This window comes from Pyrus communis, chromosome 3 (assembly GCF_963583255.1).
Source record: "Pyrus communis chromosome 3, drPyrComm1.1, whole genome shotgun sequence".
Lineage (NCBI taxonomy): Eukaryota > Viridiplantae > Streptophyta > Magnoliopsida > Rosales > Rosaceae > Pyrus > Pyrus communis.
Window position 1 is genome coordinate 30,721,537 of NC_084805.1, and position 27,217 is coordinate 30,748,753.

A 27,217-nucleotide genomic window follows, 5' to 3' on the forward strand; every position below is an offset into this window, starting at 1 on the left:
CTGATGAGAAGGAATGAAATACCGAAGAAAGAAGCTAAAAAAAAAAAAAAACTTGATTTGGGGAAAAACTTGGATTCATGACCGCACGATTTGGATCAACGGTCACAATTATGTGGTCCGCTGGATCCGCATAGAGAAGCTCAGGAGAGGATCTGGATATCCTATATATATAATGCTCGCTCGCTCACTGCACTGCGTGCAACTGATTCCTAGCAGTCGTCAGTCACCAATGTATAGTCCAAGTGGCCGCGTTTCACCTCCTTATAATTAAATGAGTTTCAGCCACTCATTAATCCAATTCGTCCACTAATACAAATACATCCACAAACGGTGTAAGTTCCAAATTAAACAACTATATACATATAAAATATTAAAAATGATTTGCATGGCATCCTTACTTCCTTGTGTCAAATTCAACATCAACACAAAAGAGTTGAATGAGTGTAGTTTGAGAGTTCACAGATGCACTGCTGATCTTGTCTGACTACTCTCAGAGCAAAATTAACTCCTCTTCGTTTTAATTTCTTGTTATTATATTATTATTAGTGCAATTTAGGAAAACTATCTGCACTAGTTATTTGCCCCGTGTGTGTATATTTATATCTTATGTATGTATAAATTGAAGGAGTTGCAGGTGGATTAACAATGTATGCTGATGTTGGTGGATCCTTGACACCTTGTTGGCCGGACGAAAGATGATCATCAGGTAACTAAGGGCCATAAACCCTACTAATTCCCAACTTAATCATATTCTTAAATTTCTTATATAGATAGATGGAATTTCCATGATTTTTATCTTAATTTGTGGATTTTGACGATTCAAACTTGTATGTTGGTTCGGCTTCTGAAACAATCAAAATCAGCGTCCTACCTCAGCACTTGTTCATAATTTGCAACCATTTAACTGCTAATTATTACTAGTTAGTTGATATTTCAGCTTCATTAACTAGATATTTATGTTATTTTTTGGTAAAAAATATGTGTATATTTGGATTTGACCACATAAATTGCTTTGGTCTGTCTGGTGAATTAGCTGGCTAGTTAATTAAAATCTCCCTTCCATATATCCTTGCAATTTACAGTTTTGGTTCCCTGAATTTGGAAAAATATCTATAAATCATTTACTGAAATGTTTATGATTCAATTATATCACGCATGAATAGATACTTTTCCCAAAATGCACTGTCCATATGTATTTCTTATTTTCAAACCTATACAGCATACCCTCGGGATTTTAGCTGATCTTTTTCAGAAATCATAAAAGGGTATATTGCTGCACAAGTATTTTGAAGGGAGAACCTGTTATCATCTCTTGTTAAAAGAAAGTACCAATCTGATAATGAAGTTTATGAAAATTGGAACCAAGCCGGACACCTTCTACACCGAAGAAGCTACCAGGTACTAGCTTAGCTATGACTTGTTTTCCCACCGGTGTTCCATAGATGACATTGAATGGGTATGCATAGAATCAATTTCCTCACACGTACGTCCTCACAGCTCACGTTCATAATGAAATTGCTACTTTGTGCTTTGGTTTTATATATTGAATTTCTTGATTTATGTACTGTCCTCGCAACAGTATTATTTCAGCTGATTTTGCATTCACTATGTTTGCAGGACCGTGATTTCAGATGTACCCAGCGACTTTGTCATACAAATTAACAACATCCATTATCTTCTCCATAAGGTAATGATCACATCATTTACAAGGAATAATGTTTTGTCGAAATGCACCAATTTCATTTTCTCATGTAGTCACGGATGTGCAATTTTTCTGCTGATCAGTACTTCCTGTGCATTCCTGTTTAGAATTCTTCAGTGTTTTTGAAGCTAAAAAAAAAAAAAAAAAAAAATATCTTCAGTGCATGATTGTAGTACTGGAGAAAGGAAGGAAAGGAAAAACATTCAATAAGAATGAACATTTCACTATTTTTCCGAATTTTATAAAATCATACAGCAAACTAATACAGCTAGCACTTCTTCTGCATGTATACAACTATACATACACAAGTGCTTGCTCTTGGTTAAGGGATAATTGTGCTTTTGTTAGCTGCAGTTTCCACTTCTTCCAAAATGTGGCCTCTTACAACGGCTTTGCTCTGACTCTGGTGATTTGGAAAAGGTCAGCATAAAGCTTCACGATATTCCAGGAGGTGAAGATGCGTTTGAAATGTGTGCTAAGTTCTGTTACGGAATTACGATTAATCTCAGCGCCTATAATTTGGTACCTGCATTTTGTGCTGCTAAGTTCCTCCGAATGACCGAGTCAGTAGAGAAGGGAAATTTTGTTCCAAAACTCGAGGCTTTCTTCAATTCATGCGTTCTTGAAGGTTGGAAAGACTCCATTACTGCATTACAAACTACAGTGAAGTTGCCTGAGTGGTCTGAGAATCTTGGGATCATCAGAAAGTGCATTGATTCAATTGTTGAGAAAATCCTTGCTCCTCCAGCAAAGGTCATATAATGCTCATGAATATTTTATTATTATGCTTCTTCTGTCAGCAATCGGTTTATTTTATTCTTCCTTACTGATTTGCTCAAACTAAGTAATGTTAGTCAATTTTAATTTTCAGGTTGCGTGGTCCTACACTTATACCAGACCTGGCTACACCAAAAAGCAACATCATTCTGTCCCAAAGGATTGGTGGACTGAGGATATATCAGATCTTGATGTAGACCTGTTTCGATGTATAATTACTGCTGTTAGAGCCACGCATGTGCTGCCACCACAGCTCATTGGGGAAGCTTTGCACGTCTATGCTTGTCGTTGGCTGCCAGATACCACAAGAACACCTCCACAAATAGATGAGGAACTCATGGAAAACAATCGAAGAATTGTTGATAGCATTGTGAGTATGATTCCCGGAGATAAGGGAGCAGTTTCTGTTGGTTTCTTGCTAAGGCTTACTGTAATTGCCAATTACTTGAGAGTGTCCCCAGTGACAAAGACTGACCTGTTAAGGAGGTCTGGTCTACAACTCGAAGAGGCAACGGTGGATGACCTGATTTTTCCTTCAAACTCGCCTGCTGACCCGGAATTTTACGATATTGACTTGGTTTTGGAAGTGTTAGAAAGTTTCTTGGTGCTATGGAGAAGACAATCCCCTGCAGCTGCTTCTGAATTGGACAGAAGTGCTCAGGTTTTAGGAACAATGAGAAAGGTTGGGAAACTCATTGATTCGTACCTTCAAGTTGTTGCCAGGGATGTCAACATGCCAGTTTCAAAAGTGGTATCTCTGGCTGAAGCTTTGCCAGATATTGCAAGGGAAGACCATGACGGCATCTACAAGGCTATTAACATTTATCTAAAGGTATGTAAGTATGTAGTATATTAATCGAAGTGAATGCCATTGCCATTTAGAATTCATGAGTATAATTAATTACTAAATGCTGGTTGACTAATCCATTTGATGAAACATATGTATTAATAAGTAGGAGCATGGTGATCTAAGCAAGGCAGACAAGAAACGCTTGTGCCGCATTTTAGACTGCCAGAAGTTGTCGCCTGAGGTACGCACTCATGCTGTGAAAAATGAGCGGCTACCACTGAGGACTGTTGTGCAAGTCCTCTTCTTTGAACAAGAGAGAGACAGAGGTTCCAACTCCAAGGCAGCAGCAGCAACTCATGATCGTCATAAACATAAGCCACTGCCAATAACACCCTCCCAGTCCCATGAGCCAGGAAAACAAACAACGCCAAGTAGCAGAGAATCGGATAGTCATAGTCATAAGCTAAAATTGGGAGCAGCAAATGTTCATGATAAATTCAGTTGTAGTACCACTGGAAAGAAAGATAATCCACTGCTGCAAATGCAAAACAAAAGATCAGGCGGAAAGTTGGCATTGAAAAACGAAAGAAAGGGTGTCAGATTAGAAACGCAACAAGTAGATCATCAAGGACATAATATGGGAAGGGAAATCGTAAGAGGAGGAGCATCTGGATCTGCGGGTGCAGGGAGCAAGTTGGACGCTAAGAAGATGATCCAAAGGGGAAGTAGGCCGGACCATGGCCACGACAAAGGCAAAGATAGATAGCAAAAACGTACATGAACATCAATCATCCTCGTTTCCTTTGCACTTAATGTAATTAAGTTTTTCTTTTTGTTTGTTCCTTATTCCTCTGGAATTGGAGAAAATGTTTCAGTTCTGAACTATGTTATCTTATGATGAGTCCTCTCCACCGTTTGTGCCATACTCTAAACATAAAGGGTGGGAGCTTCTTGCCATGGCGCCAATGTCAGTATGGTTTTACCAACCATAAGAAGAAGACTCTAAAACCATGCAAAGATGCTATTTAGTATTACGGCTTGATGATATTTATTTTCATTTGTAAGTGAGAAATCGTGTTTGATTCTTCTGAACGGTGAATTTGAATTAAATTTAGGTTAGTCTATTGCAAAGTTTAGCCCACTTCCCCCGCCCCTTAATATAGATAATATTGAATGATTTAAATTCTCATTCTATAGAATATGTTACAAAAAATTAATTAATCGTTTGAATTTGGGAGTCAAAAACTTGTTAATTTTATTGAGGCATTTTGATTTCTTTGATTTATGCACAACAGGTGAAAGTCTTTGTCAGCCGGAAAGGTGCTCTCAGTGTACTTGTAAGTAAACGTGTCTTTAACTCAATTGAAAAAAAAAATTTAATAAAAATAGTTTAAAAACTTTAAGTTTTAACGATAATGACAAAATAAAAGATAAAATAAATAGTACCAGAATTGACCATTTAATGTAAAAATTTGATTTTTCGTTAACTTTTTCTTGAAAAAAAATTTACAGACAGCATCAGCGCCATATGAATTACAAGAGGGGCTTAAAATAAAATAAATAGGAGTGAAATGACAGAGTTGTCCTCATTTAAAGACGACGTCTGGCTTTTGAAGAGGACACAGGCTTGGTTTGGTATTGCTGTGCTTTGAAAAAAAGCTGCTGTGAGAATAAGCGGCTGTGAAATAAAGCCAGCAAAGTGTTTGGTAAACTTTTTTGTAAAAGTGCTTTTGGAAAAAAAAGCAGTATCATAGTGTTTGGTAAACTTTTTTGTAAAACAACTGTGACTGTGTGAAATGACCAAAAAGGGTATATTACTAGATGTGCTATTAATTTAATTTTTTTAACAAATAAAAGTGAATTACTAAATATATTTTATTTTTAGAAGAAAAATATTTATAAACTTTATCTTAAATATTAATTAGTATACATATATATATATATATATATTAAAACACGAACAAATGATATTGTAATATAACCAAGAAATAACCGATAAATGATCCACATACAACTACAAATACATTACATCACAAATTGGGTTCACAGTTTGAATATATACATACATATAAATACACACACACACATATATATATATATATATATATATATATAAATATATCAAGAAATAACCTATAAATATCTTCTTATCTTGGATCCTAGAGGCTGCTAGGCCAAATCCAAATGGTTTGCGTCAGCACTCTAACTAGTGGACCCAACCAATTTTCGGACCGGTTAAAAGACCCAACCGGTATCCAAAAGCTTCAGGCGTGCGCCTGTCTCCAGTCGTTTCAGACTTTCAGTGCGTTTCCAGTACTACCATGGCTTCTTCTATTACCTCTACCCCGCGCGAAGGAGATTCGGTGAACCAATTTTCTGTTCTATTCATACCCTTTACTATACATATATACATATATGTGTATCTGTCTATATTTCTTCTGTTTTAATTCAATCCCTACTATTTTCTGTTTGGCTTCTGGGAAAATTAGGAATGCGGCATCGGACATCTTAAAATTTGTATTTCCAATGGTTAAATTCTAATTTTTTATTGTTTTCCTGAATTGGGTCGGAAATAGTTATTGTAGAAATGTGGATTATGTGAAAAATATAGTACGTTTGATTTCAATTCTTGCCTAGTATTTGTCTGAAGCCTTATGTTTTGTTCATGTTATCTGATAGGTTCTGGTACAGAAGAATTTTTTCCACAAACCATATCACCTTCCCCAATTAATTTTTCCCCACCCTCCATCCCCAATTGTTTTTCCCGACACCCATACCCTCATCCCTTTGCTCTTCCCACCCCTCTTTCCCTAATCTCCCCATCCCTAATTTGAAAAATCCAAACAAATAAATGAGAAGCTTACCTGGAGAAACCTGGAGAACGAGAGAACGAGTTCGCTAGTTTTTGGAACGAAAGAACGAGAGAACGAGAGAACGAGAGAGACCTCAGAGCTTGCGAGAGAGCTCTGGAAAGGTGAGAGCGTAGGTGAAGGGAAAGGGAGGGCAGTTTTGGGTTATTCATATTTCATTAAATCTGTACACTGTTCACCCGTGTGTGGGTGAAAATAAGCTGCTTTTGGAAGCTGCAAATTGCAGCTTCTTGTCATCTCCTGGTTTTGGGCTTTTTTTCACCCTCAACTTTGAAACAAAGCTGTTTTTCAAAGTTTACCAAACACCAAAAATTTTCATAGCTTTTTTTCATAGTAACTTTTTTTTTAATCACCACACTCCCAAACAGGCCCTCAGCCCTCAGTGCAGGACAGGCAGGGTGAAAACCAAGTAGGAAACATAAAGCCAGCGAAGAAGATCAACAAATCAAACCCCCGAATTAAGAGTTTTAGCACTTCTGAAGCCACTTGCGGTCCTCCCCTTTCCGCCGCTGACTTCCTTTGCTCGCTCGCTCGCTCACTCCCTCCCTCCCTCCCTCCCCCCCTCCCCGGTGGTACACTTCCACGGATTCTGTTTAAAATGTGGGTTTTCCTTTTTCAGGGATTGGATTAGGGTTCTTTTTTCACTCTCTCGCTCTTCATTTAATTTTTAATTTTTAACCTTGTGAGGTTTTAATTTTACACAGTGAATATAATAGTTTGTAAAGGGTGTTAATTTGCTACATTCAGTGGTGGTGATGTCGGAGAAAGGAGGAAAGGGGTTTTCTTTGCCTAAATCTTCGCTGAAATCTACCCCTCCTACCACAAAGGATGGTCTGCTCTTTCGTAACTATCTTGGACATTTTTTTATCGGGTGTTTTTTGTTTGTAAAAGAAATGAGGTAATCGCATTCCATCGGTTTGTGTAGGTAAGGATGATAGCTCAACAAAGTCCAAGAAGGGAAGACGAGTTCAGTTCGATTCTGAAGGTACGGTTTCTCTAAACTCTATCTGTTCCTATTAAATTAGTCTCACATTTTAGTCAGCGGATCTTGTGTGTCATGCATGTGCTTATCGTCTTCGATTTTCAACATCTGAAATGTTTGTTCTTGTATTTATAGGTTCCCGGGAACCCAAATCACACTTTTCGTCAAAATTTGATAGCCGATCTGCTGCTTCAGGGAAAGGTTTAATATTATTTGAAATTCTGAATTTCCATTTTCATCACTTTCATATTTGAAGTCAAAGATCTCGATTTTATTATATTTCTCTCTTTCTTTTGCAAACTGTGATTTTTAAGCTGATTGGGGCAAAGGGGGGAAAGGAGACACCATCGGAAATGGTAGAAAGAAAGAACCACAGCCACTGGAGCTCAAAATTGAGCAGGGTGAGCACTTTGATATTTTGTATATCAAATACTTAAGATAAGAGTACAGCTCAGTCTCAGACATTGAAAATAATCTTTGTTGTTAAGCACTATAATGTTGTCAGTTTTGTTGATACATGCAGAACTTCCAAAGAGTGCCAAATGTATGATGGATTGTGAGGCTGCCGATATATTACAAGGCATCCAGGAGCAGATGGTCATGTTGTCAAAAGATCCTACTATTAAAATCCCTGTGTAAGAATCAAGTTTTATCATCTCAATGAAAGAATGGTGATTGAGAAAATAGTTTATTATAACAGTTGATGTTAATTTTCTGTATATGAAATGTCCTAAATGGTTTTGTTTTCAGATCATTCGACAAGGGACTGCAGTACGCAAACAGCTCCAGCCGTTATATTCATCCCCAGTCTGCGAGACACATTCTTGAGTATCCTTGATTTGCTCAGCGCGTGTGTGTGTGCATGTTTTAGTATGCTTGATTTGTTTCTTGATGTTTATACGTGTGTATACAAGCATTTTCTCTGCTTTGAACCCTTAACTTGAATATCAGGACACTAAAAAAATATGGTGTCAAAGATGGCGAGGTTATAATCTCAAACTTCTGTATTAGTTCTTAAAATTTAAGGACTGGTCCCTGATTTTTATTATTTTTTATTTTTGCCACAGATATGTGTGATTGCCAATGTTTGTCCAGAAACCACAGATGAAGTTTTTGCTTTAGTACCATCCTTGAAGGTATGATATTGTTCCTAATAAAATGTTGCATTTTTCTGTTTTGGGCCAAATTGAATAATCTAGATAGAAATTGTAATTTAAGCATCCTGATGTTCTTTTCTATTTCAATTTTAGTTCTAGTCAGGAATAACTCAATTCTTTTTCTAATTTTGTCAGAGGTTTGCTTGTGTTTGATGTAAAAGCTGAAAAAGATATATGTGGTATTTACTCCTTGGATTAATTTCTATTCCAAAATTGATATCTTCCAATCTGTTGCTGTGTTACTCACTTCGAATGGGGAAAGTCATGAATCGGGGAAAGGAAAGAAGGGATGGTGTGGGATCAACTGCACCCCCTCCCTTTCCTCTGAGTCGATCTGATTCTGATTTTTCAGGCATTGGGTTATAGATTTTAGTGTGGAACCCATACTATTTTCTATTCCATGTATGTTACTAACACATGGGTTCCAGAATTGGAATAATTCCAAAACCCATGTTTTAGGGGGAAGTAAACATGCCATTGTAGGCAGAGAAAATTGGAGCATTTATCCTTGGACGTTTGCCCAACTGGAGTTTTGGTCCCTAAACTAAAAATCTGTGAGTATTGGTCCTTGAACTTGTCACAGTGTGGAGCAATAGTCCTTTTGGGGAACTCCGTTAGAACTTTCATCCAACATAAAAGGTTTAAAGGGGAAAATAAGGGATGGAAGGTCTAATGGGATTACTCAAAAGGACCGTTGCTCCACATTGTAACAAGTTTAGGGACCAACACTCTTGAATTTTTAATTCACGAACCAAAGCTGCCATTTGTCTAAAATTTGGGGACCAATGCTCCAATTTCTCTTATGGGAATGGATATTATTTCTTGATCCTTGAGGGCTAGGACTCGTAACTCCCCTTTTGTTGATCTCTTTGATATTTTCATTTCCCCAAATTCCCTCTTCTTTCTGGCTGCCTATTATAGTGCGGAACTATTAGGTTGCCAATGGAACTGTTAAGCTACTGAATTGACTTCTTAGTTTTCTGCCTACCTGACTTTTTATCTGCATTTGTGTTTCAAGCATCCTTGCCCGAAGCTATTTGGGGTTGCCAATTTTCCCTTGACCTAAGTCTATACTATCTTTGCTTTTCCAATCACTTCAACATATATGTTTTTCCTCCAGGCTAAAAGAAGCACGCTCAGCCAACCACTCAAAGATGTTTTAAGTGAGCTGACGAGGTTTAAAAAGGCAACATAAGAACCTCGTTACATGAGAATCCTTGGTAAGGTATATTAATTTTCATCTCAACCTTAATTGGCCTTGTCTTCCTGTCTTGTATGCGGAATGATTAGTTGGGTATTATGTAAACTGGTACAGGCTGCTAGGTGCAAATGACACTATAATGGAGGGATTTTGCGTTACGGACTTTTCACGGCATTAACAATCATCCTTGTTAATGGTCGTTGGGTTTTGTATATGACCTTTATGGAATTTGAGATGCTGCGGAAATCCTTTCCATGGCCTCTCCTTAGGCTTGGTTATCAGCAGTAGTTTTCTTCTATTTTGTGCTTTGATGAATATGAAGTTTACTGGATGATTGAATGAGTTTGACATTAATACAAGTAGAGAGAGATCGTTGGCTGATTTCTTGACGGAATGAAGGAAAAAAAGGATTTGGAAACACAAAAAAAAGAAGAAGAAAGAAGCAATTGATGCATCGTACTTAAATTTACTCAATTTGCGCAAGGGGGATGGTGTTTGTGACTTGTTTTGAAGAAAATAATGAATTTTTATGAATAAAAGAGGCTTCCTTTGGTGCATCTCCCAATGGAAAGTATGATGAAAGTCACTCAAACAGCTCGGATTTTGTTGCCTTGAGGCTTTATAATACATGGAAGTGTTTCTTACATTTTCTCTAGCTTCGCAAACATTTGTTTTTATTTTCAATCATTGGGTTAAATAAATCAAATAGAATCATAAGTCAAACTAAACAGGGGTCTACTATTACAAGACTTGGTTGAACAGTGATTTTTACACCTTTTTCTCCTTGTGTTGTATCATAGCATCAAACTCAAAACAAACTTGGTCGTACGGAAATACCATATGGTCAATTCCTTGACCCAAATTTGTTGTTTGGTTAAATGCAATGCCCAACTTAATTTCTTGATCAAGAGAACTTGTTTAAAAGGATTTTATCGCCGTTTGGCATCTTGGTTTAATGTTATTGTGAATACATTTTATGTAAGTTGTTTTTCTTAATTAGGCCCAATCACTTTTTATTATGTAGACAAACTTTTTAAATCAAATTTATAGATGATGTGATGTGTTACTAATATAAAATAAGAACATTAATTAACATGATAACCATGAGTTAGTAGTGTGGTTGTAAATGGCAGATTGCAAGGTTTTGTGGTTTGTCATCATTTGTTCCCCTTTTAATTTTGAAAAAAAAAAAAAAAATCAACACTAAGAGATAATTCGCGGCTGTAGACTCTCTTTTGCTAGGATTTGAGGTGGGTATTTGAACTTTTGACGAGATGGAAGAACAATATGCCAAAAAAAGAAACAAAGGGAAAAAGAAAAGAGAATTGTTATTGGCACTTAAAAATTCTCATTTTACATTCTAAACATTTTATATTTAAAAAGAAAAATACAGAAATATAGGATAAGATTTTTGGAATGTTAATGACATTTTTCAACCAAAAAGAACGAGAAAGACCGAAAGTGCAGTGGAGTTGGGAAGTGAGAAAGTCCATATTCTCTATCTTCTTTTTTCTGGGCAAATAAACGAACAGCATCTGTGTGGTAATTGATTCCTCAGAGAGAATGGGAAAAAAGGAAGAAGATTACAAGGAACAGAGGGAAGCAGACGTAGAAACAGAAGAAGAAGAAGAAGACGAAGAAGAATCGGATTCAGAAGAGAAATGGAGAAAGCACTATTCGTCTGGGCAGAGGATATTGCTGGTGGGCGAAGGAGACTTCTCCTTCTCTCTTTCTTTGGCCACTCGCTTTGGATCTGCCCGCAACATGGTTGCCACTTCTCTCGATTCCCAGGGTTACTACCTCCGTCCTCTTCCTACTCTTGTTTTACTTTTACCACCATTCAATTCAATTCAATTCAAGTGTTTACCATTTTTGTTGACTACTTGTTTTTGCAGAGAAGATCGCTGGTAAGTACAGCAACGCCATAGAGAATGTAAGGAAGCTTGAAGAAAGGGGATGCATCGTGATTTACGGAGTGGACGCCCAGCTTATGAGCCAACACTTCTTCCTCGCCACTCAGAGGTTTGACCGCATCGTCTACAACTTCCCTCATGTTGGCTTTCTCTTCCGCGAGGATAGCTTCTGTCAGATCCAGTATGTATCTCTTTACTTATTGTCTTGTTTTTTTTTATTATCATCTCATCATTATTTGATTTGATTTGATTTGATGATGATCGTGTTTGATTTGATCTTTGATTTTGATTGTGATTGTGATTATGATTATGATTATGATTATGAGGTTGAACAAGAGATTGGTGAAGGGTTTCTTCAAAAATGCCAAATTACTCCTGAGAAAAGAGGGTGGAGGAGAGATTCACATAACCCACAAAGAGGGTCATCCTTACAACGAATGGGATTTGGTCAGGAAGGCACACAAGATTGGCCTGCAAATCGATCGATCTGTGCCCTTCTGCATGGACGACTATCCCGGCTACCACAACAAGAGAGGCCACGGCATCCATTCCGACGCCCCCTTCCACCTTGGCGATTGCACTACTTACATGTTCAAAATCAGGCTGCCTTGATTAATCAGCCTTCATCATCATATCTCCATTCTAATGTCTCAAATTTTCAATGGTGTTGGCTGCCCTGCCCCGCTGTTAACATAATATTGCTTCTGATGCCCGTGTCCGTGTCTGTCTGTCTACTCCCTGTCTGTCACTAGGACTGATTGAGCAGGATGCATGTAATGTCGAAGGAAAGAGTGACATTCTTTCTGATGTCCGTATCAAGTCAACTCTATTTTCTTTACTATAAATTAAATTATATATAAGTTAAGTTACGGTACCTCAATACAAATGTCTTACATGATGATAATACCTGAATTACACACCCACCCCCCCCAACTAAATGAGGGAATAATCTACACTACACTAGTATTCACCTACGCTTAGTCTTAAATATTACAAGCTGCTTCAGAAGAGGGGACCCTGAAAAACCCACTTGAGAAACCTCTTTTCACATTACAAAACCCCAAGCTCCCCATGAAATCAACATCCACACAATGATCCACCTCCGGTTTAGTTGATAACAAGAACTAGAACTAGTACTATATCTAGATCTAGGTCTGGACGTAGTGTCAGTAACGCCAACAAGAAACCTGCATTCACCAACCGAAGGGTCTTGGAAAGTGACCATACCAAGCCCGTCAAAATCACAGCTCCGTTCATTCTGCATTTGCAGCTGATAGTAACTGTTGAACGCATATGAGATGTTTCCCCTTGCTCCAATTCCGTTGCATGACCCCCCATAGGCGAGTGTGGTGCAATCTGCAACACTACACGCGAGTTTCATGTGGTTCGCCACATCAGACAAATCTCCAGACGGCTTTGCCACACACCACCTAGACGGGAGATACTCAATATTCCTTGCATTTTTCAATCCTGTGCTGCCCAAACCGAGTTTCAACGGATATTTAGCCTGGCCATCAAAGGAAAAGATCCCCCAGTGCCTTTCAAAGTTTCCTGGAAGTGTGCTCTTTGCCCCTTCATCAAGCAGACTGAAAATATATATATCCACGGGAGGGGCTCCTGGTCTTAGAGGGGTTCCTCTGTTACTCAGCACATGATTTATGAGACCTTGGTTGAATACCCTGGCAGCAGTGAGATTTGCATTGATGGCTCCGTCTGTGGGCCAACCCACCTCCCCAATGATTATGGGCATCTGACCATATCCAAGCTTGCTGAGGGCGGCGACTAGCGTGTCGAAGTTTCCGTCAAATGCATTGGAGTAAACATTGGACCCATCTGTAACAGGATGGCTAGTCCCCTCAAAGAATGCATAGTCTTGAGGAAAATCTGAGCTTCCATAGAGACTTAGAAATGGGTAGATATTGACTACAAAAGGAGAACCATTTGAATTGAGAAAGGAAACAACTTGAGTCATAATTTGAGTGAGTTCAGGTCGAAATGCCCCTTGAGAAGGAAGGGAGGACTCATAAGCATCGGCATTGCAAGGGACGACTAACTTGACGTAGCCTGCAAGATTCACTTTAGCCAAGGACTGTTGTAGATTGAGCAGTGTAGGCATGACATAAGACTGAAACTGGCCGGAGTAACTTGTAAGGAAGGGCTCATTTCCTACTGCAATATACCTGTCATTGGTCATAAGGAAATAAGTCTAGATGTGGATGCAAAAGCAACAACTTAACATATAAACAGACGCAGAAGAAGGATTTGATTCATGGACTAGCATGGTGATCAAGTGAAAGAAGCAAAGTTTTGGCAACAAACTGGTTGTTATATCGAACTGGTTTCTCTCTAATATTAGATAATATCTTGTTGAAAATTTTGAAAAACATAAATAAATAAATAAATAACCTAACAGGCCAGTATCTTGTAGGAAATTAAACATAAATAAATACATTCTCTTTTGGCTCATATCTCACAGGCAGCATAGCACAGATTCAGCTCATCACTTGACAAGAAGAAGAGAATGTAATATGATATAAGATCATGATTATAACTTAACAAAATATGCTGAAAAAGAATATCCATTAATATCAAGGGATGGTGGGTGGCAAAAACATACCATCTGCCCTTTATTAACCAGTGAAAGCCACACAAGTAAAAAGTTGTTTCCTTTTATTCTCCAACCGTTTCTCAGTAACAATTGCAATAAACACACAATGAAAGAAGCATACGGAAAAAGAAGAAGAAGAAGAAGAGGAGGAGGAGGGGCCTCGGCCTCACCTGATATCGGCACCATTTTTAACCATATATCTGGACACATTCTGGCGAACCCACAAATCAGAGGAGTCGGTGGAAGAGCTCAAGGCGGCCAACATCTCATTGGGGATGCCAACCATGACCTGGATGCCGCTGCCCATGAGAGCCCGAAGAGAATCTGGGTCGGCATCGAAAAGCTTCACCTTTGATATCTTGTTGTCTTTCATGAGATCCACCACCGCGGAAGGCTTGAGCTTGTGGAAGGACACACTGCCCCAGTTCACTCCTATGGCTGACTCCGCCCTCCAAACCACCACTAGAGAAAGCAGAGCTGCTGCAAATGCCCAACTCCATTTCCTCCTGGCTTCTAACATTTTGTCAGATTAATAAACAATCTGATCAAACCCCAACAATTATGAACCAGATTATTCATTCATTCATTCCCCACCTGGGTTCATTAACTCAATATCTGCTAGGCAGAGACTGAGAGTCTGAGAGTGTGTTGTATTGTAGGTGGTTGTGAGTTTATTTTTCGCTCTACGTTGTTATTAGCTGGTACTTCTAGATATATATTAAGAGAGAGAGTGGGAGAATGCAACAGATCACGGATAAGAGAGTAAAGTTGAAGCTGCCATGATACTAGATAGATATAAATAGCAATGCTGATGTTGATGTTGCACTTTTTGAAATTACCTAGATACCCTCCTCCACTGGTCGGCAGCCAGTGTGCCACCGCCGACTGCAAAGTGGCAAACGCTCTCTGGATGCCACCGTGTCCACAACCTTCAACTTTCGGTGGTGTTATATTTGTAAATGAAAATATTCAAAATGACAAGTAAAACCAACCACCTAACGCAGATGCCTAATGTGCCATGTGAAGAAAACGATGTAGCGAGGATTTAACAATTTGTGTAGTACCGGGCCTGGTAGTGTAAAAACTACGAGTTTATGGTCTAGTGGTAAATGACAGATTACGAGGTTTCTTTAAAATTAAAAATTGGAGGTCTCGAATTCGATACCCGCTGCTGGTGTGAAAAACAAACTTGTGGTCAGTGGGAGGCTGAAATGTCTCTGTAAGTGGATAACCGTGATTTATCATCAATTGTCCCCCTTAAAAAAAAAAAAATATATATATATATACACACACACACATATATATATAAATAAAAAAATAAAAAATAAAAATAAAAAACCCTGGTAGTGTAGACTTTCAATTAAGTAGTACATTTGAAATTTATTATCTGCGGGTGTTGTGAGGCCACCTTAAGCATGCTTAAATTACTTAGGTTAGTAGGATGTCCCACTCAAAGTATTACAATTTTTTTTTAGTCCTCGGAGCATCTTTTATGAATTTATAAATTAGAAAATGGAAAACTATTTTCATAATGCAGCTTAGAAGTGATAGTTAGGGGTCCAAAAATCTCCAAAATGTTCCACATGATTATTACGAAGCTTGAAATGTGGCAAAACTTGCATGAAAATAATTTTTTGTAGAAATTCCCAAAATTGATTGTTATAAAAAAAAAAAAAATGTGACCCTTGAGTTTTCGCAAGAAATCTTTCATGACTACTAAAGAAAATGTTATAAAATCTTTAGACACAGTGTTATCATATTTTGAGTCCCTAATGTATTTATTAAGAAAGTTTTATGCAAAACAAAAACATAAATAAAAGAAAAATACTTGCATAGCTCGAAATTGATAGTGGAATTACAAATTTTAAAATACGGGTCTCAGTTACCATCCTGATTCTAAAGGTAGCAGCTAGTGGAGGTTAATTATTTCGGTCTAGAATATTTCTCTCTTTTTATCTCTTGAGCTACTTTATATGTTCTGGAGACAAATTAGGCCCCGTAAAGTTGCAAATGCTAAACGAGAATTAAGATTTCATTCCCCGGCCACCAGTTACGGTGATTGACTGATAGAGAAAGGCTCAAAAGCAATTGGTGATTTGTTTTTTCTTTATATATTAAAGAGAGAGAAGTAATATTATCATATATATATATCATTCCTTCAAACATGTTAAGAGGTTTTTTTTTTTTTTTTTTTTTTTTTTTTTAAGAAGAAGAGAACCCGGCCGGAACACCAAATTAACAACCTCAAATTAATGAAAGTTTCAAGCAAAAATCCCTTGAGGGAAAGCTGATCCATCACAAAAACGACACAGCTATAAAAAAAACAGTATCAGCAGAGATAAATAATTAATTAGTTACTGTTGGAAACATCAAACTGTAGATCACTATCAAAACCTGATTGATCTGGATGAGAGATTTTTTAATGTGGACGAAATACAGGTTAGTACGGTCATTATACATGTAGAGAGACACTTGAAAAATAAAAAAATTTCCCACTTATATGATTACATATAGTGTATCAGCCCGTGTTCATTCCTTGTTCTAAGCACACTGAAAAATTTCTCAGAGGAAGAAGACAAGTATGACTTTTGTTTTATGGTGCAAGCATGCACGGTTGATTTTAGTCGTTGTTGCAATATACGAAAATCAGGCTAGTTGGTGACCATTTAAGGTCATTTCCAACCAAAATGGCTAAACATAGCCCATCCAAAATTATAGCTTTGCAAAAAATTATTTTTAAATGAACAATACCAAACTATATTTATATATCAACTCCAACTGAAAAGGGTTATGTTTTATGTCACATCCCGGCCCGGGGCGGATCACTTCCCGGGCCCGCTCCACCACTGTAGCACGATATTGTCCGCTTTGGGCTTACCATTCCCTCACGGTTTTGTTTTTGGGAACTCACGAGCAACTTCTCAGTGGGTCACCCATCATGGGATTGCTCAAGCCCCCTTCTCGCTTAACTTCGGAGTTCTGATGAACTCTGAAGCCAGTGAGCTCCCAAAAGGCCTCGTGCTGGGTAGGGATGAGAATATACATTTAAGGATCACTCCCCTGGGCAATGTGGGATGTTACAATCCACCCCCTTAGGGGCCCGACATCCTCGTCGGCACACTTCCGGCCAGGGATTAGCTCTGATACCAATTGTCACATCCCGGCCCCGGGGCGGATCACTTCCCAGACCCGACTCCATCGTAGCACGATATTGTCCGCTTTGGGCTTACCATTCCCTCACGGTTTTGTTTTTGGGAACTCACGAGCAACTTCCCAGTGGGTCACCTATCATGGGATTGCTAAAGCCCCTTTCTCGCTTAACTTCGGAGTTCCTACGGAATCCGAAGCTAGGGAGCTCCCAAAAGGCCTCGTGCTAGGTAGAGATGAGAATATACATATAAGGATCACTCCCCTGGGTGATGTGGGATGTCACATTTTAGCCCCTCAATAATTTATTATTTTTAAGTTTGTTCTTTAACTTATTGGTTAATTGAATTATTACCATATTAAAATAGGGTTATGAAGACATATTTTGAGTGTCACTTGTCGCTCACTGAATAAGCCTGCAAATTTCTTATCTTTATGTAATCTCAATATTTTTTCGGATAGGATTTCGAGTGACATGTGTCGCTAAATGAGCAACTCTATATATTTCTTATTTTTATGTAATCTTAATAATTTTTCGGATAGGATTTTCGAGTGATATAAGATAGTATGAAAGTGTGAAAAGGATGTGAGAAATGGTGTAGAAATGACTTGGGTATTTATAAGAAAAAAAATTAAAATTAAATTTTTTTTTATTTTGTCCTTAAAAAAAGAAAAAAATTATAACGGCTAGATGATGTTAGCTAGCCGTTGTTACTGATGTCAGCTGGCGTCAGCTAATTGTTGGTTAGGGGCTCCTAAACAGGCTACTGGGAGGGCTCAATGTGCCCAGCTCGATAGCCTTTTGGCTATCCTTGGCCTGGTGGGTCCTAATTGTTTTTGGCCCAACCTTTCATTAGAGTTGGGTTTTATGGCATTTCGGACTAAAACTTGACATATGGCCCTATATCCATCTCCATTAGAGATGGCCTAACCCAGGCCCGTTTGTGGCCGTTTCTCTTGTCAACTTCATTTTTAGCCTTGGCAACCACTTCTAGTTGAATGTAAGCATAGTTTCCGTTGATGGGGCCAGACACAAATCCAGTATATACTCTGTCATGATTCCGTGGAATGCTGAATGCATGCGCCACCAATGTGCAGTACAAGTTATATGTTACATTTGCGGGGACCCCCTGTATCATGTATAAGCTGACACATGAGTTCGAATAGATGATCTCTGATATAAACAGGACTGGGTGTAATCAATACGCTCTAGTACTACAATCACGTCAAGGCTAGTGCAGAAGCACGGTCACATACAAGTTGGATTGCCTAATGCAATATGCCCAATAGGACTGGCACCTAACTTGGATCCAAGGTAAGCAAATGGTGTGATGTGAATATACACGTGAAGGACTAGTCTTGGCCCTGGGGTGAGTACTAACACCGGTGCAGCAATATGAGCATGTACAAATATGTATGAATGTCATGACAGTAATATCCTAACCATATAGCAGCATTTATCACATTTAATATCACAATAACGAATACTTGGCAATATAAGCATAAAAGTGAAGTAACTACGCATTTAGGGAAACTATAAATAAGTATAGGTACAAAATAAACTGCCCACTCACAAGTACGTCGCAGGGTCGTAGCCCCCAAGTCTAGCATGGCCCCATACATCTTCGGGAAACATTTCCCTTATATGTGAAATAACTATAATAGAATTAATTAAAGCACATATACAGAAACTTAAATAAAACCCTCATAGTTTGCTTAAACCTAGGGTTTAAATACATGAAATCAATCTACTCGACGTCATGAACCTACACAATTTTTGAGATAAATTTTTGGACCTCGCACGCGCCCTCATGCGCCGGCCAAGGCATGGCCAGACGTGACCCCACTCATAGGCACGTGCAGTCAGTGTGACTGACTCCGTTGGGAATATTTTGTTAAAACCTTAACAGAGATTAACGGCGTTACCTGATGTCGTTAGAATATTCCGTCAACTTTGACGAAATGTTCCTTGTCTTCTTCGGCGAGCTCTGTCGTCCTCTGCCGCCGGCGTCGCCGTCTGCAACTCAAATCTTGTCGGTTTCTGGAAAAATTTCAAACTTGCATAACCTTTTCATTTCTCAACCATTTTCAACCTACTTTATATGGATTTGAAACTTATAAAGAGTAGAATCGCGTTATACCTTTTTGGAGTTCAAAAAGTGGACGGAGGTGGTCGGAAATCACCTCGAAAGTTCCGACCAAAAGTGAACTCCTCGAAACTCGGTTGTTTCGACATCAAAGCTTCTTCAAAATTGTCCTAGAGGTCTCAGGAAGTTGTGGGAAAGCTTCCTCGAGCTTCAAAACTCCTTAACTCGGCCTGAAATTTGATGAACTCAAACTCACTAAGTTCGGACCTTCTGAGTTCAACGCCCAAAACTTGGTCAAACTAAGGTTGGTTGGTATGGTTGAGTTTATGAAGATGAGATGAACATAATGGTGAGGTTTTTAAGCTCAATCTACAAGCTTTGGTGCTCGTTCATTGCAGTTGCAGAGAAAGAGAGCTTCGGGAAGGAGAGAGAAGGAAGAAAGAGAAATAGAGCTTTTTCTTTTGCTTTTCTGATTGGGTGCCTGTCACATCCTGGCCCGGGCCCCCACAACATCCTAGGCTCAACTCCACCGTAGCATGATATTGTCTGTTTTGCATCCCGACCACGCCCTCTTGGTTTTGTTTCTGGGAACTCACGATCGACTTCATAGTGGGTCACCCATCATGGGAATGCTTTGGCCCCTTTCTCGCTTAACTTCGAAGTTCCTACGGAACTTGAAGCCAGTGAGCTCCCAAAAGGCCTCATGTTAGATAGGGATGAGAATATACATACATATAAAGATCACATGATCCACTCCCCTGTACGATGTAGGATGTTACAATCCATCCCCCTTAAGGGCCCGACGTCCTCGTCGACACACCACGCCCAAGGTTAGGCTCTGATACCAAATTGTTACATCCCGGCCCGAGCCCCCACCACATCCCGGGCTCAACTCCACCGTAGCATGATATTGTCTGCTTTGGGCCCCGATCACGCCTTCACGGTTTTGTTTCTGGGAACTCACGAGCAACTTCCCAGTGGGTCACCCATATTGGGAATGCTCTGGCCCCTTTCTCGCTTAACTTCGGAGTTCCTACAGAACCCGAAGCCAATGAGCTCCCAAAAGGTCTCGTGCTAGGTAGGGATGAGAATATACATATAAGGATCACATGATCCACTCCCCTGGGCAATGTGGGATGTTACAGTGTCGTGAGGAGGGAATTGATGGGATTCGTGAGAGATTTGAGGGAGTTGATTGGTGAGGGAGTGAAATAATGGGGAGTGCACGGGTTGGCTTTAAAGAAGACCAAGGATAAGGTTTAGATTTTGTACAGAAAAGAGAATCGAAAATCTATCCGAAATAGTGTTTTCACACTAATAAAAATTCTCGTACTCTTGCAACAACATGTACAATTTAAAAGCGATAGCAAGGTATAAAATAAAAGCAATATAAACACGTCGACATCACTTGCCTACAAGGGCATAATAGACAATTTACATAGTCGGAAAGAAATTAGATAGAAAATTAGGGACGGGTCATCACATTTATGGTAGTTATTAGAATGCAGAATCACACAACAACATAACATTTGGAGGGTCATCTATTTGTTGGTAGATTATCGTCGGAAGAGACTTCATTATTGGGGAAATAACATTTTAATTTTTAGGAATAATAGTGGGTGGGGAAATATAATATTCGAGGTTATTTTAGAAATAATAGTGAGTAGGAAAATAACAAGAGTGCGATGTCCATTTTAATGTCTTATTATCTTGCTCACCTTTTAATCAAAATTTTAATGTCATATTTCTCTATTGTAAAATTAGATAGAAGGACATAAAGCAATATATAAATAAAGTGTTTTTGTTGAGCTTTTCTAGATGTGACCACCAAATTTCTAAGTTCACCCATTGGTATTTTTTGTACTTTAAATTTCAATAATATCCTCCAATTGAAAAAATAGAAAAAACTGAAAGCTTTTCATCCCAACCAGGCCCTCCCCCTTCCTACGTTGCCTCTCCACCACCACCACCACTCTTCTTCTCTGTACTACCCAGTACCCAGAAAAACTGAAGACAAAACCTCCCTCCCAAAATGAAATTGTGATTTGAACTAGGTTTTTTTTATTAACTCCCCACATAATGTTGAATACACTCCACATTAAAATTCAATATTAAATCACTTATATATCTAATATGCAATGACAATTTTAACCTCATAAAGTTAAATAAAAAATCTAAATACACCCCAAATCACAACTTTAACATGTATATCTTACAATTATTTTTCTTCAACTCTCAAAACCAATCTCATCCTCTATTGTAGTACAAAACATAAATCAATGAAACTACAAACACGTTGATCACAACTTTAAAGCCTAGGGATATTGATCAATAGGCTCCTGATTTTCATTCACCGTACCACTACAGCTTCATCTATGTATGAAATCAACAAATCTGCCTTGTTATGACGATTTTCACGGGACTTAGAACTTGCGGATTCTCGTTATGACGACTCAAATTCCACCCAAATAGGAAGGGAAGGAGAGAAGCGTCCAAGTCAAGCTACTCGCCTTTTTGGGGCTGTGATACCAAAAGCTCTCACAGATGCACATATGATTGGTTGTTTTGTACATACAATGAAATTCTTCAATCCAATGAGTCATGGATGCGTTCTATCAACCTCACATTCTTCTTCCGGTTTCATTGTGTAAAAAAAAAAGAAAAAAGGTGAAGTGGAGTGTAGGTAAAAAAATGTGGGGTGTATGTTGAGAGTGCGGGGTGTGAGGGTATTAAGGGAAAGTACGTGGGGGTGTATAAAGATAACTTTTAATTGAAAAAGTAAATGTGAGATGTATTAAGTATGTGGGGTGTATTCAACAATATTTGGGATTCTAATATAATAAGCCTTTGAACTAAGAATAAAAAAACTATACATCGAATCAATTAAAACCAATTAGTACCATTATCTTTCCTAAGCAAATCCAAGTTCCTCAAATCATAATATCAGATTGCTGAAGGACACAAATATAAATTGGTGGGTGGCACTACGGCAATTCCTTAAGGATTATATCTGCACTCATAAGTTCGTTTAGCAAGATCATGTCCTTAATTTTAGTTTTATTTATTTATTTGTTTATATTCTTTTTTCTAGGAGACAAGTTTATAATTTTAATTATAAGAGGGTATTTTAAAAATAATAGTAGGTGAAGAAATAGTATATAAATTTTAACATTTTATGATGGGGAAGATTGTAATGTGGGTGAGAAAATAGTATAATGAAGTGGGCTTAGTAACGCTCAATAACAATTTAATTTTTCAACTTTTTCATTTGAATATTAAGCAATATCCAAGATCTAATGGCCCTATGAATTCACTTGACTCCAGATAAGCAATATCGAGTGGCTTACTTGTCGAGTCACATCTCAATAACAATTCAATTTTTCAACTTCAAATATTTTGTCGAGTCACATCTCAATTTTGTTGAAATTTGGAAAACATAACATTTTACATGATATTATGATATGAAAAACAAAAACAAAAAAAACAAAAAAAAAAAAAAAAAAAAAAAACAGAAAATCAACCTAAGAAATCAATGTACCCGTTTAGAATTTCGAACGTACTAAACCACAAGAAAAAAGGAGCAAATTTCGATGTTGATGAATATATGATTCAAGGGACTTGAGGACCTCTACAAGTAGTCCTAGTCTACGATTGGTTGTCATTTTCTGTTGTAATCATGCTACATATCCAGTTCAAAAGTTCAAAAGATGGGTTAAAATTTGTTACAAGATATTCGTTATTTGAAAAATACAATGAAACTCTTTACTAGCGGAAGAGTTTGGCATTGTAACCGAAAAAGAAATACGAAAAAGAAGAGTTTTGGCAATGAAGGGATTGTTTTGATGTAGGTCTTTTAATTAATTTCCTTCCGCTGTCGTAATCTTAATTCTAACAGAACATGGTATATCTGCTATTTATGTGTATATATATCCTAATCACTCAGAAACACACCTCTTCCTCTTGTTTTGCTTTGCTTTTGCCCTTAATAAATTTCCGTCAGAATATTTGATAACATATTGACACCAGAGAGCGAGAGAAAGTGAGAGTGAACAGCAACCCAACCGTTGACAAAGCAAAAATGTGGTTTGGAAAGGTTTCGTTTTTGCTCCAGTTCTTCGTTATATCTTCTCTGTTTCAAGTTCCCGCCTTCGCAATAAAAAAGGTAAAACCATACTTGTATATATGCATGCTGATTTTCTCCTGAAAGTTGGAAAATTAATCATGTTTTCTTTATGATGGTATATATTTGTACGTAGTCGTATATAGTGTACCTGGGATCGCATGCACATGCTCCACAAGTCTCAGAAGCTGATCTTCATCGCGTCACTCATTCTCATCATGAGTTCCTCGGATCATTCCTCGGAAGGTGTATACACACACACACATATATACAAGCATTTCTGCAATGCATGTCCCGTCCGTCCATGGTTTCTTGTTAATTATTGTAATTATATCGTTTATACTTACGTGCATGTGCAGTACCGAGAAAGCGAAAGAAGCAATTATTTACTCGTACAAAAGACATATCAATGGTTTTGCTACCACCCTTGAAGAGGAACAGGCGGCTCAAATCGCAAGTATGAACATCAATCAATCTCTAAACACTTGTATCAATTATTTTTCTTTTTTTGGTACTAGTTTTATGTCAATCAATTAGTGATGCATGCTATATAGTTCATACATACTGATATATGATGTGCTAACGAAATGTAGAGCATCCAAAAGTTGTGTCGGTTTTCTTAAACCAAGGAAGAAAATTGCACACTACTCACTCATGGGACTTTATGTTGCTTGAAAAGGACGGCGTAATCCACCCCAGTTCCTTATGGAAGAAGGCCAGATTTGGTGAAGATACAATCATTGGGAATCTTGACACTGGTAATAACCTTTTTCCTTCTTTCTTCAGCAGCACAGCCTTCATTTCTTTGTTTTTAATTCTCCGATTGATTAATGTTACTGGATTTTTGTTAATTTTTCACGATTATTATTCTGAGTATTAGGATGATGTTATGATTGTGTTAGGTGTTTGGCCCGAATCAGAGAGCTTTAGTGACAAAGGGATTGGACCCGTTCCATCAAAGTGGAAAGGAATCTGCCAGAATCACACTACCGGATTTGTTTGCAACAGGTTTCCTTCCTTAAGTTGCTTTTCTTTTCTTTCTTTGGTGGCTGGCTGGGTCTCATAGCCTAAAGTGCTAACCAGTCAACCATTCATATGATATGACACAATGCAGACAGATCAGTTTTACTACTGATAGTTAAGTCTTTGGCAAATTTTCTTTTTGATTATTGGATTTGGTGATTAATTAGTCCCGGCACTATGGATCATATTTTCATATACATGCATACCACTGCAGGAAGCTTATAGGCACAAGGTACTTCAACAAAGGATATGCTGCATATGCAGGGGTACCAGTCAAGTCCTCCTTAAACAGTGTGCGAGACCATGAAGGTCATGGTTCTCACACTTTATCCACTGCAGGTGGCAACTTTGTTCCTGGAGCCAATGTGTTTGGTCTGGGGAATGGAACTGCCAAAGGTGGCTCTCCAAAAGCCCGTGTTGCTGCTTACAAAGTTTGCTGGCCACCCATCAATGGCAGTGAATGCTTTGATGCAGATATCATGGCAGCCTTTGATGCAGCAATACATGATGGGGTTGATGTGCTTTCAATCTCGCTTGGTGGAGACCCTTCCGATTACTTTAGAGATGGCGTTTCCATTGGTGCCTTCCATGCTGTCAAGAATGGTATCGTTGTTGTATGCTCTGCAGGAAACTCTGGTCCTGCTGCTGGAACTGTCTCAAATGTTGCACCTTGGATGATAACCGTGGGAGCAAGTACTTTGGATCGAGAGTTTGAAACTATGATTGAACTCCGAAATGGGATGCGTCTCAAGGTACGTACTAAGAATGCACCATCCATCAACTCACTTATCTCTATTGATCAATTTCAATATTTCTAGACAGCGAGAAACGCGCCTAAAGAGTGATCAAATTTTCATTCATGGTCGATGTGCACATGATTAATTAGTTTGTAATATGTACCAGGGAACGAGCCTTTCAAAGCCTTTACCAGATGACATATTTTATCCACTTATAACCGGTGCACAAGCTAAAGCAGCTAATGCTTCTGCTAAGGATGCGTAAGAATGAATCAACCTTAATTCTTTTAAAAGCTATCCTATATTTACATCAACCTTAAAATAAGTTGTAATACTCGTTCAGCGCCATGCAGCATGCTTTGTTTAGGAGGATCATTGGACCCAAAGAAGGTGAAGGGTAAGATTTTGGCCTGTCTTAGGGGACTAAGTGCAAGAGTAGACAAGGGTCAACAAGCATCACTAGCTGGAGCAGTAGGGATGATTCTTTGCAATGATGAGGCCAGTGGCAATGAACTCATCGCTGATCCTCACGTACTACCAGCATCACAAATCAATTATACAGATGGGATTGCTGTCTTTAACTACATCAATTCTACAGAGTATCTCTCTCTCTCTTTGGAATCTTGATCTTAATTTATGTATTGCTTTATTTGTTGATTTTCTCATTTAAATTGTTGTACATTATTTTAAAGCGATCCACTTGGATTTATAACGCCCCCAACTGCAAAGCTGAACACAAAACCTGCTCCATTCATGGCTTCATTCTCCTCTCAGGGCCCCAACACTATCACTCCTGAGATCCTCAAGGTTTGCCTTGAGTCTTTATGTACTAAATGATATTTATACAGTTTTCCTTCCACGTACATACGCAGCTAAAAATCTTTGACAAACTGATTATCTTTGGTTTATTTCACTGTCTATTAATTCTCATCAGCCTGATGTCACCGCTCCTGGTGTAAATATCATAGCTGCATACACCCAAGCAACCAGCCCTACAGATCAAGACTTTGACAAGCGCAGGGTTCCGTTTAACACGGAATCTGGCACCTCCATGTCTTGCCCTCATGTTTCTGGAGTCGTAGGACTTCTCAAGACACTCTACCCTCACTGGAGTCCATCTGCAATTAGATCAGCAATCATGACAACCGGTGATCATCATCATTACACTTGATTTTTTTTTGTTTTCTAACTTTTCTGCACACGACTGTAATTGTGTCTGAACTTGTTCTTCTATATTTTTCCACAGCAAGAACGAGGGACAACACTGTGAATCCAATGATGAATGCATCATTTGTTGAGGCAACGCCATTCAGCTATGGCTCTGGCCATATACGACCAAATCGTGTCATGGATCCTGGCCTGATCTATGACCTAACTGCCAATGATTACTTGGACTTTCTTTGTGCCATTGGCTATAACAAGACAACGATTCAACTCTTTTCTGAGGGTCCTAACTACAAATGCCCCGAGTCAGCCAGTCTTCTGGACTTCAATTACCCTTCGATATCAGTCCCTCGATTGTCTGGTTCAGTCACAGTGACTAGAAGACTCAAGAATGTTGGTTCTCCGGGTACCTATGCAGTTCGTATTAAACGAGCAAATGGAATTTCAGTGAGTGTTGAGCCTAATGTCTTGAGGTTTAAAAGTGTTGGGGAAGAGAAGAGCTTTAGGGTGACACTGAAGGCGAAGCCTAAGAGAGGTGGAGTAGCTAAGGGGGATTATGTATTTGGAGGGCTTACCTGGTCGGATGGCAAGCACTACGTCAGGAGTCCAATCGTAGTTGCTTCAGCAGCTGCTGTTTAGTTTAACATGATAATTAAGTACGTAGTCAGCTCATCATCAGCATGAACTCTCACATTAATTAAGCTAGTTACCTAGGAATCTAGTCTTTTAAAAGATCGTTGTATTTAAGCTTTATAATCTTCCCCTTTATCTTCTTGCTAGCTCTAATTTATTACAGCCCAGCCTGCAAGGGATGATTGAATTCAATTTAATTAGCTGCTAGGTCAAGAATTCACATGCTATTTGTTCCCGGGGATCCATCCCTCCTATCTTATCAAATTAACTTCCTTCTTTTTCACTTGAATAATATTCTTTCTTCAT

General features: G+C 38.5%; 5 protein-coding genes across 8 annotated transcripts; 4 read left to right on the forward strand and 1 right to left on the reverse strand.

The window, feature by feature from the left end:
- The first annotated feature begins 425 nt into the window (after positions 1 to 425).
- On the forward strand, positions 426 to 4,226 carry LOC137730004 (BTB/POZ domain-containing protein At5g47800-like). Its single transcript, XM_068469063.1, has 6 exons — positions 426 to 706; positions 1,265 to 1,398; positions 1,618 to 1,687; positions 2,057 to 2,455; positions 2,574 to 3,311; positions 3,436 to 4,226. The coding sequence occupies exons 2-6, from the start codon at positions 1,340 to 1,342 to the stop codon at positions 4,033 to 4,035; spliced, it is 1,866 nt and encodes a 621-aa protein (XP_068325164.1). The 5' UTR covers positions 426 to 706; positions 1,265 to 1,339; the 3' UTR covers positions 4,036 to 4,226.
- Positions 4,227 to 6,599: 2,373 nt separating this feature from the next.
- Positions 6,600 to 9,956, forward strand: LOC137728930 (DNA-directed RNA polymerases IV and V subunit 4-like). Of its 4 annotated transcripts, none has more exons than XM_068467740.1 (11): positions 6,600 to 6,739; positions 6,887 to 6,970; positions 7,065 to 7,124; positions 7,257 to 7,322; positions 7,436 to 7,522; positions 7,645 to 7,756; positions 7,872 to 7,949; positions 8,073 to 8,106; positions 8,189 to 8,257; positions 9,399 to 9,503; positions 9,594 to 9,858. In XM_068467740.1, the coding sequence occupies exons 2-10, from the start codon at positions 6,895 to 6,897 to the stop codon at positions 9,471 to 9,473; spliced, it is 657 nt and encodes a 218-aa protein (XP_068323841.1). In that variant the 5' UTR covers positions 6,600 to 6,739; positions 6,887 to 6,894; the 3' UTR covers positions 9,474 to 9,503; positions 9,594 to 9,858. The 4 variants fall into 4 exon arrangements, with proteins under 4 accessions (XP_068323841.1, XP_068323840.1, XP_068323838.1 ...); XM_068467739.1 differs by having other exon boundaries at positions 6,604 to 6,739; positions 6,844 to 6,970; positions 9,843 to 9,956; XM_068467737.1 differs by having other exon boundaries at positions 6,604 to 6,739; positions 6,844 to 6,970.
- Positions 9,957 to 10,938: 982 nt separating this feature from the next.
- On the forward strand, positions 10,939 to 12,278 carry LOC137728989 (uncharacterized protein At4g26485-like). Its single transcript, XM_068467806.1, has 3 exons — positions 10,939 to 11,271; positions 11,375 to 11,573; positions 11,719 to 12,278. The coding sequence occupies exons 1-3, from the start codon at positions 11,043 to 11,045 to the stop codon at positions 12,002 to 12,004; spliced, it is 714 nt and encodes a 237-aa protein (XP_068323907.1). The 5' UTR covers positions 10,939 to 11,042; the 3' UTR covers positions 12,005 to 12,278.
- A 57-nt stretch (positions 12,279 to 12,335) lies between these two features.
- On the reverse strand, positions 12,336 to 14,667 carry LOC137728988 (glucan endo-1,3-beta-glucosidase 5-like). Its single transcript, XM_068467804.1, has 3 exons — positions 14,595 to 14,667; positions 14,171 to 14,513; positions 12,336 to 13,572 (listed from the first exon to the last, which is right to left on the reverse strand). The coding sequence occupies exons 1-3, from the start codon at positions 14,602 to 14,604 to the stop codon at positions 12,438 to 12,440; spliced, it is 1,488 nt and encodes a 495-aa protein (XP_068323905.1). The 5' UTR covers positions 14,605 to 14,667; the 3' UTR covers positions 12,336 to 12,437.
- Positions 14,668 to 23,312: 8,645 nt separating this feature from the next.
- Positions 23,313 to 26,917, forward strand: LOC137728653 (subtilisin-like protease SBT5.4). Its single transcript, XM_068467380.1, has 11 exons — positions 23,313 to 23,396; positions 23,491 to 23,600; positions 23,714 to 23,811; positions 23,948 to 24,112; positions 24,257 to 24,362; positions 24,592 to 25,129; positions 25,281 to 25,375; positions 25,468 to 25,713; positions 25,807 to 25,921; positions 26,049 to 26,262; positions 26,361 to 26,917. The coding sequence occupies exons 1-11, from the start codon at positions 23,313 to 23,315 to the stop codon at positions 26,915 to 26,917; spliced, it is 2,328 nt and encodes a 775-aa protein (XP_068323481.1).
- The last annotated feature ends 300 nt before the right edge of the window (positions 26,918 to 27,217 follow it).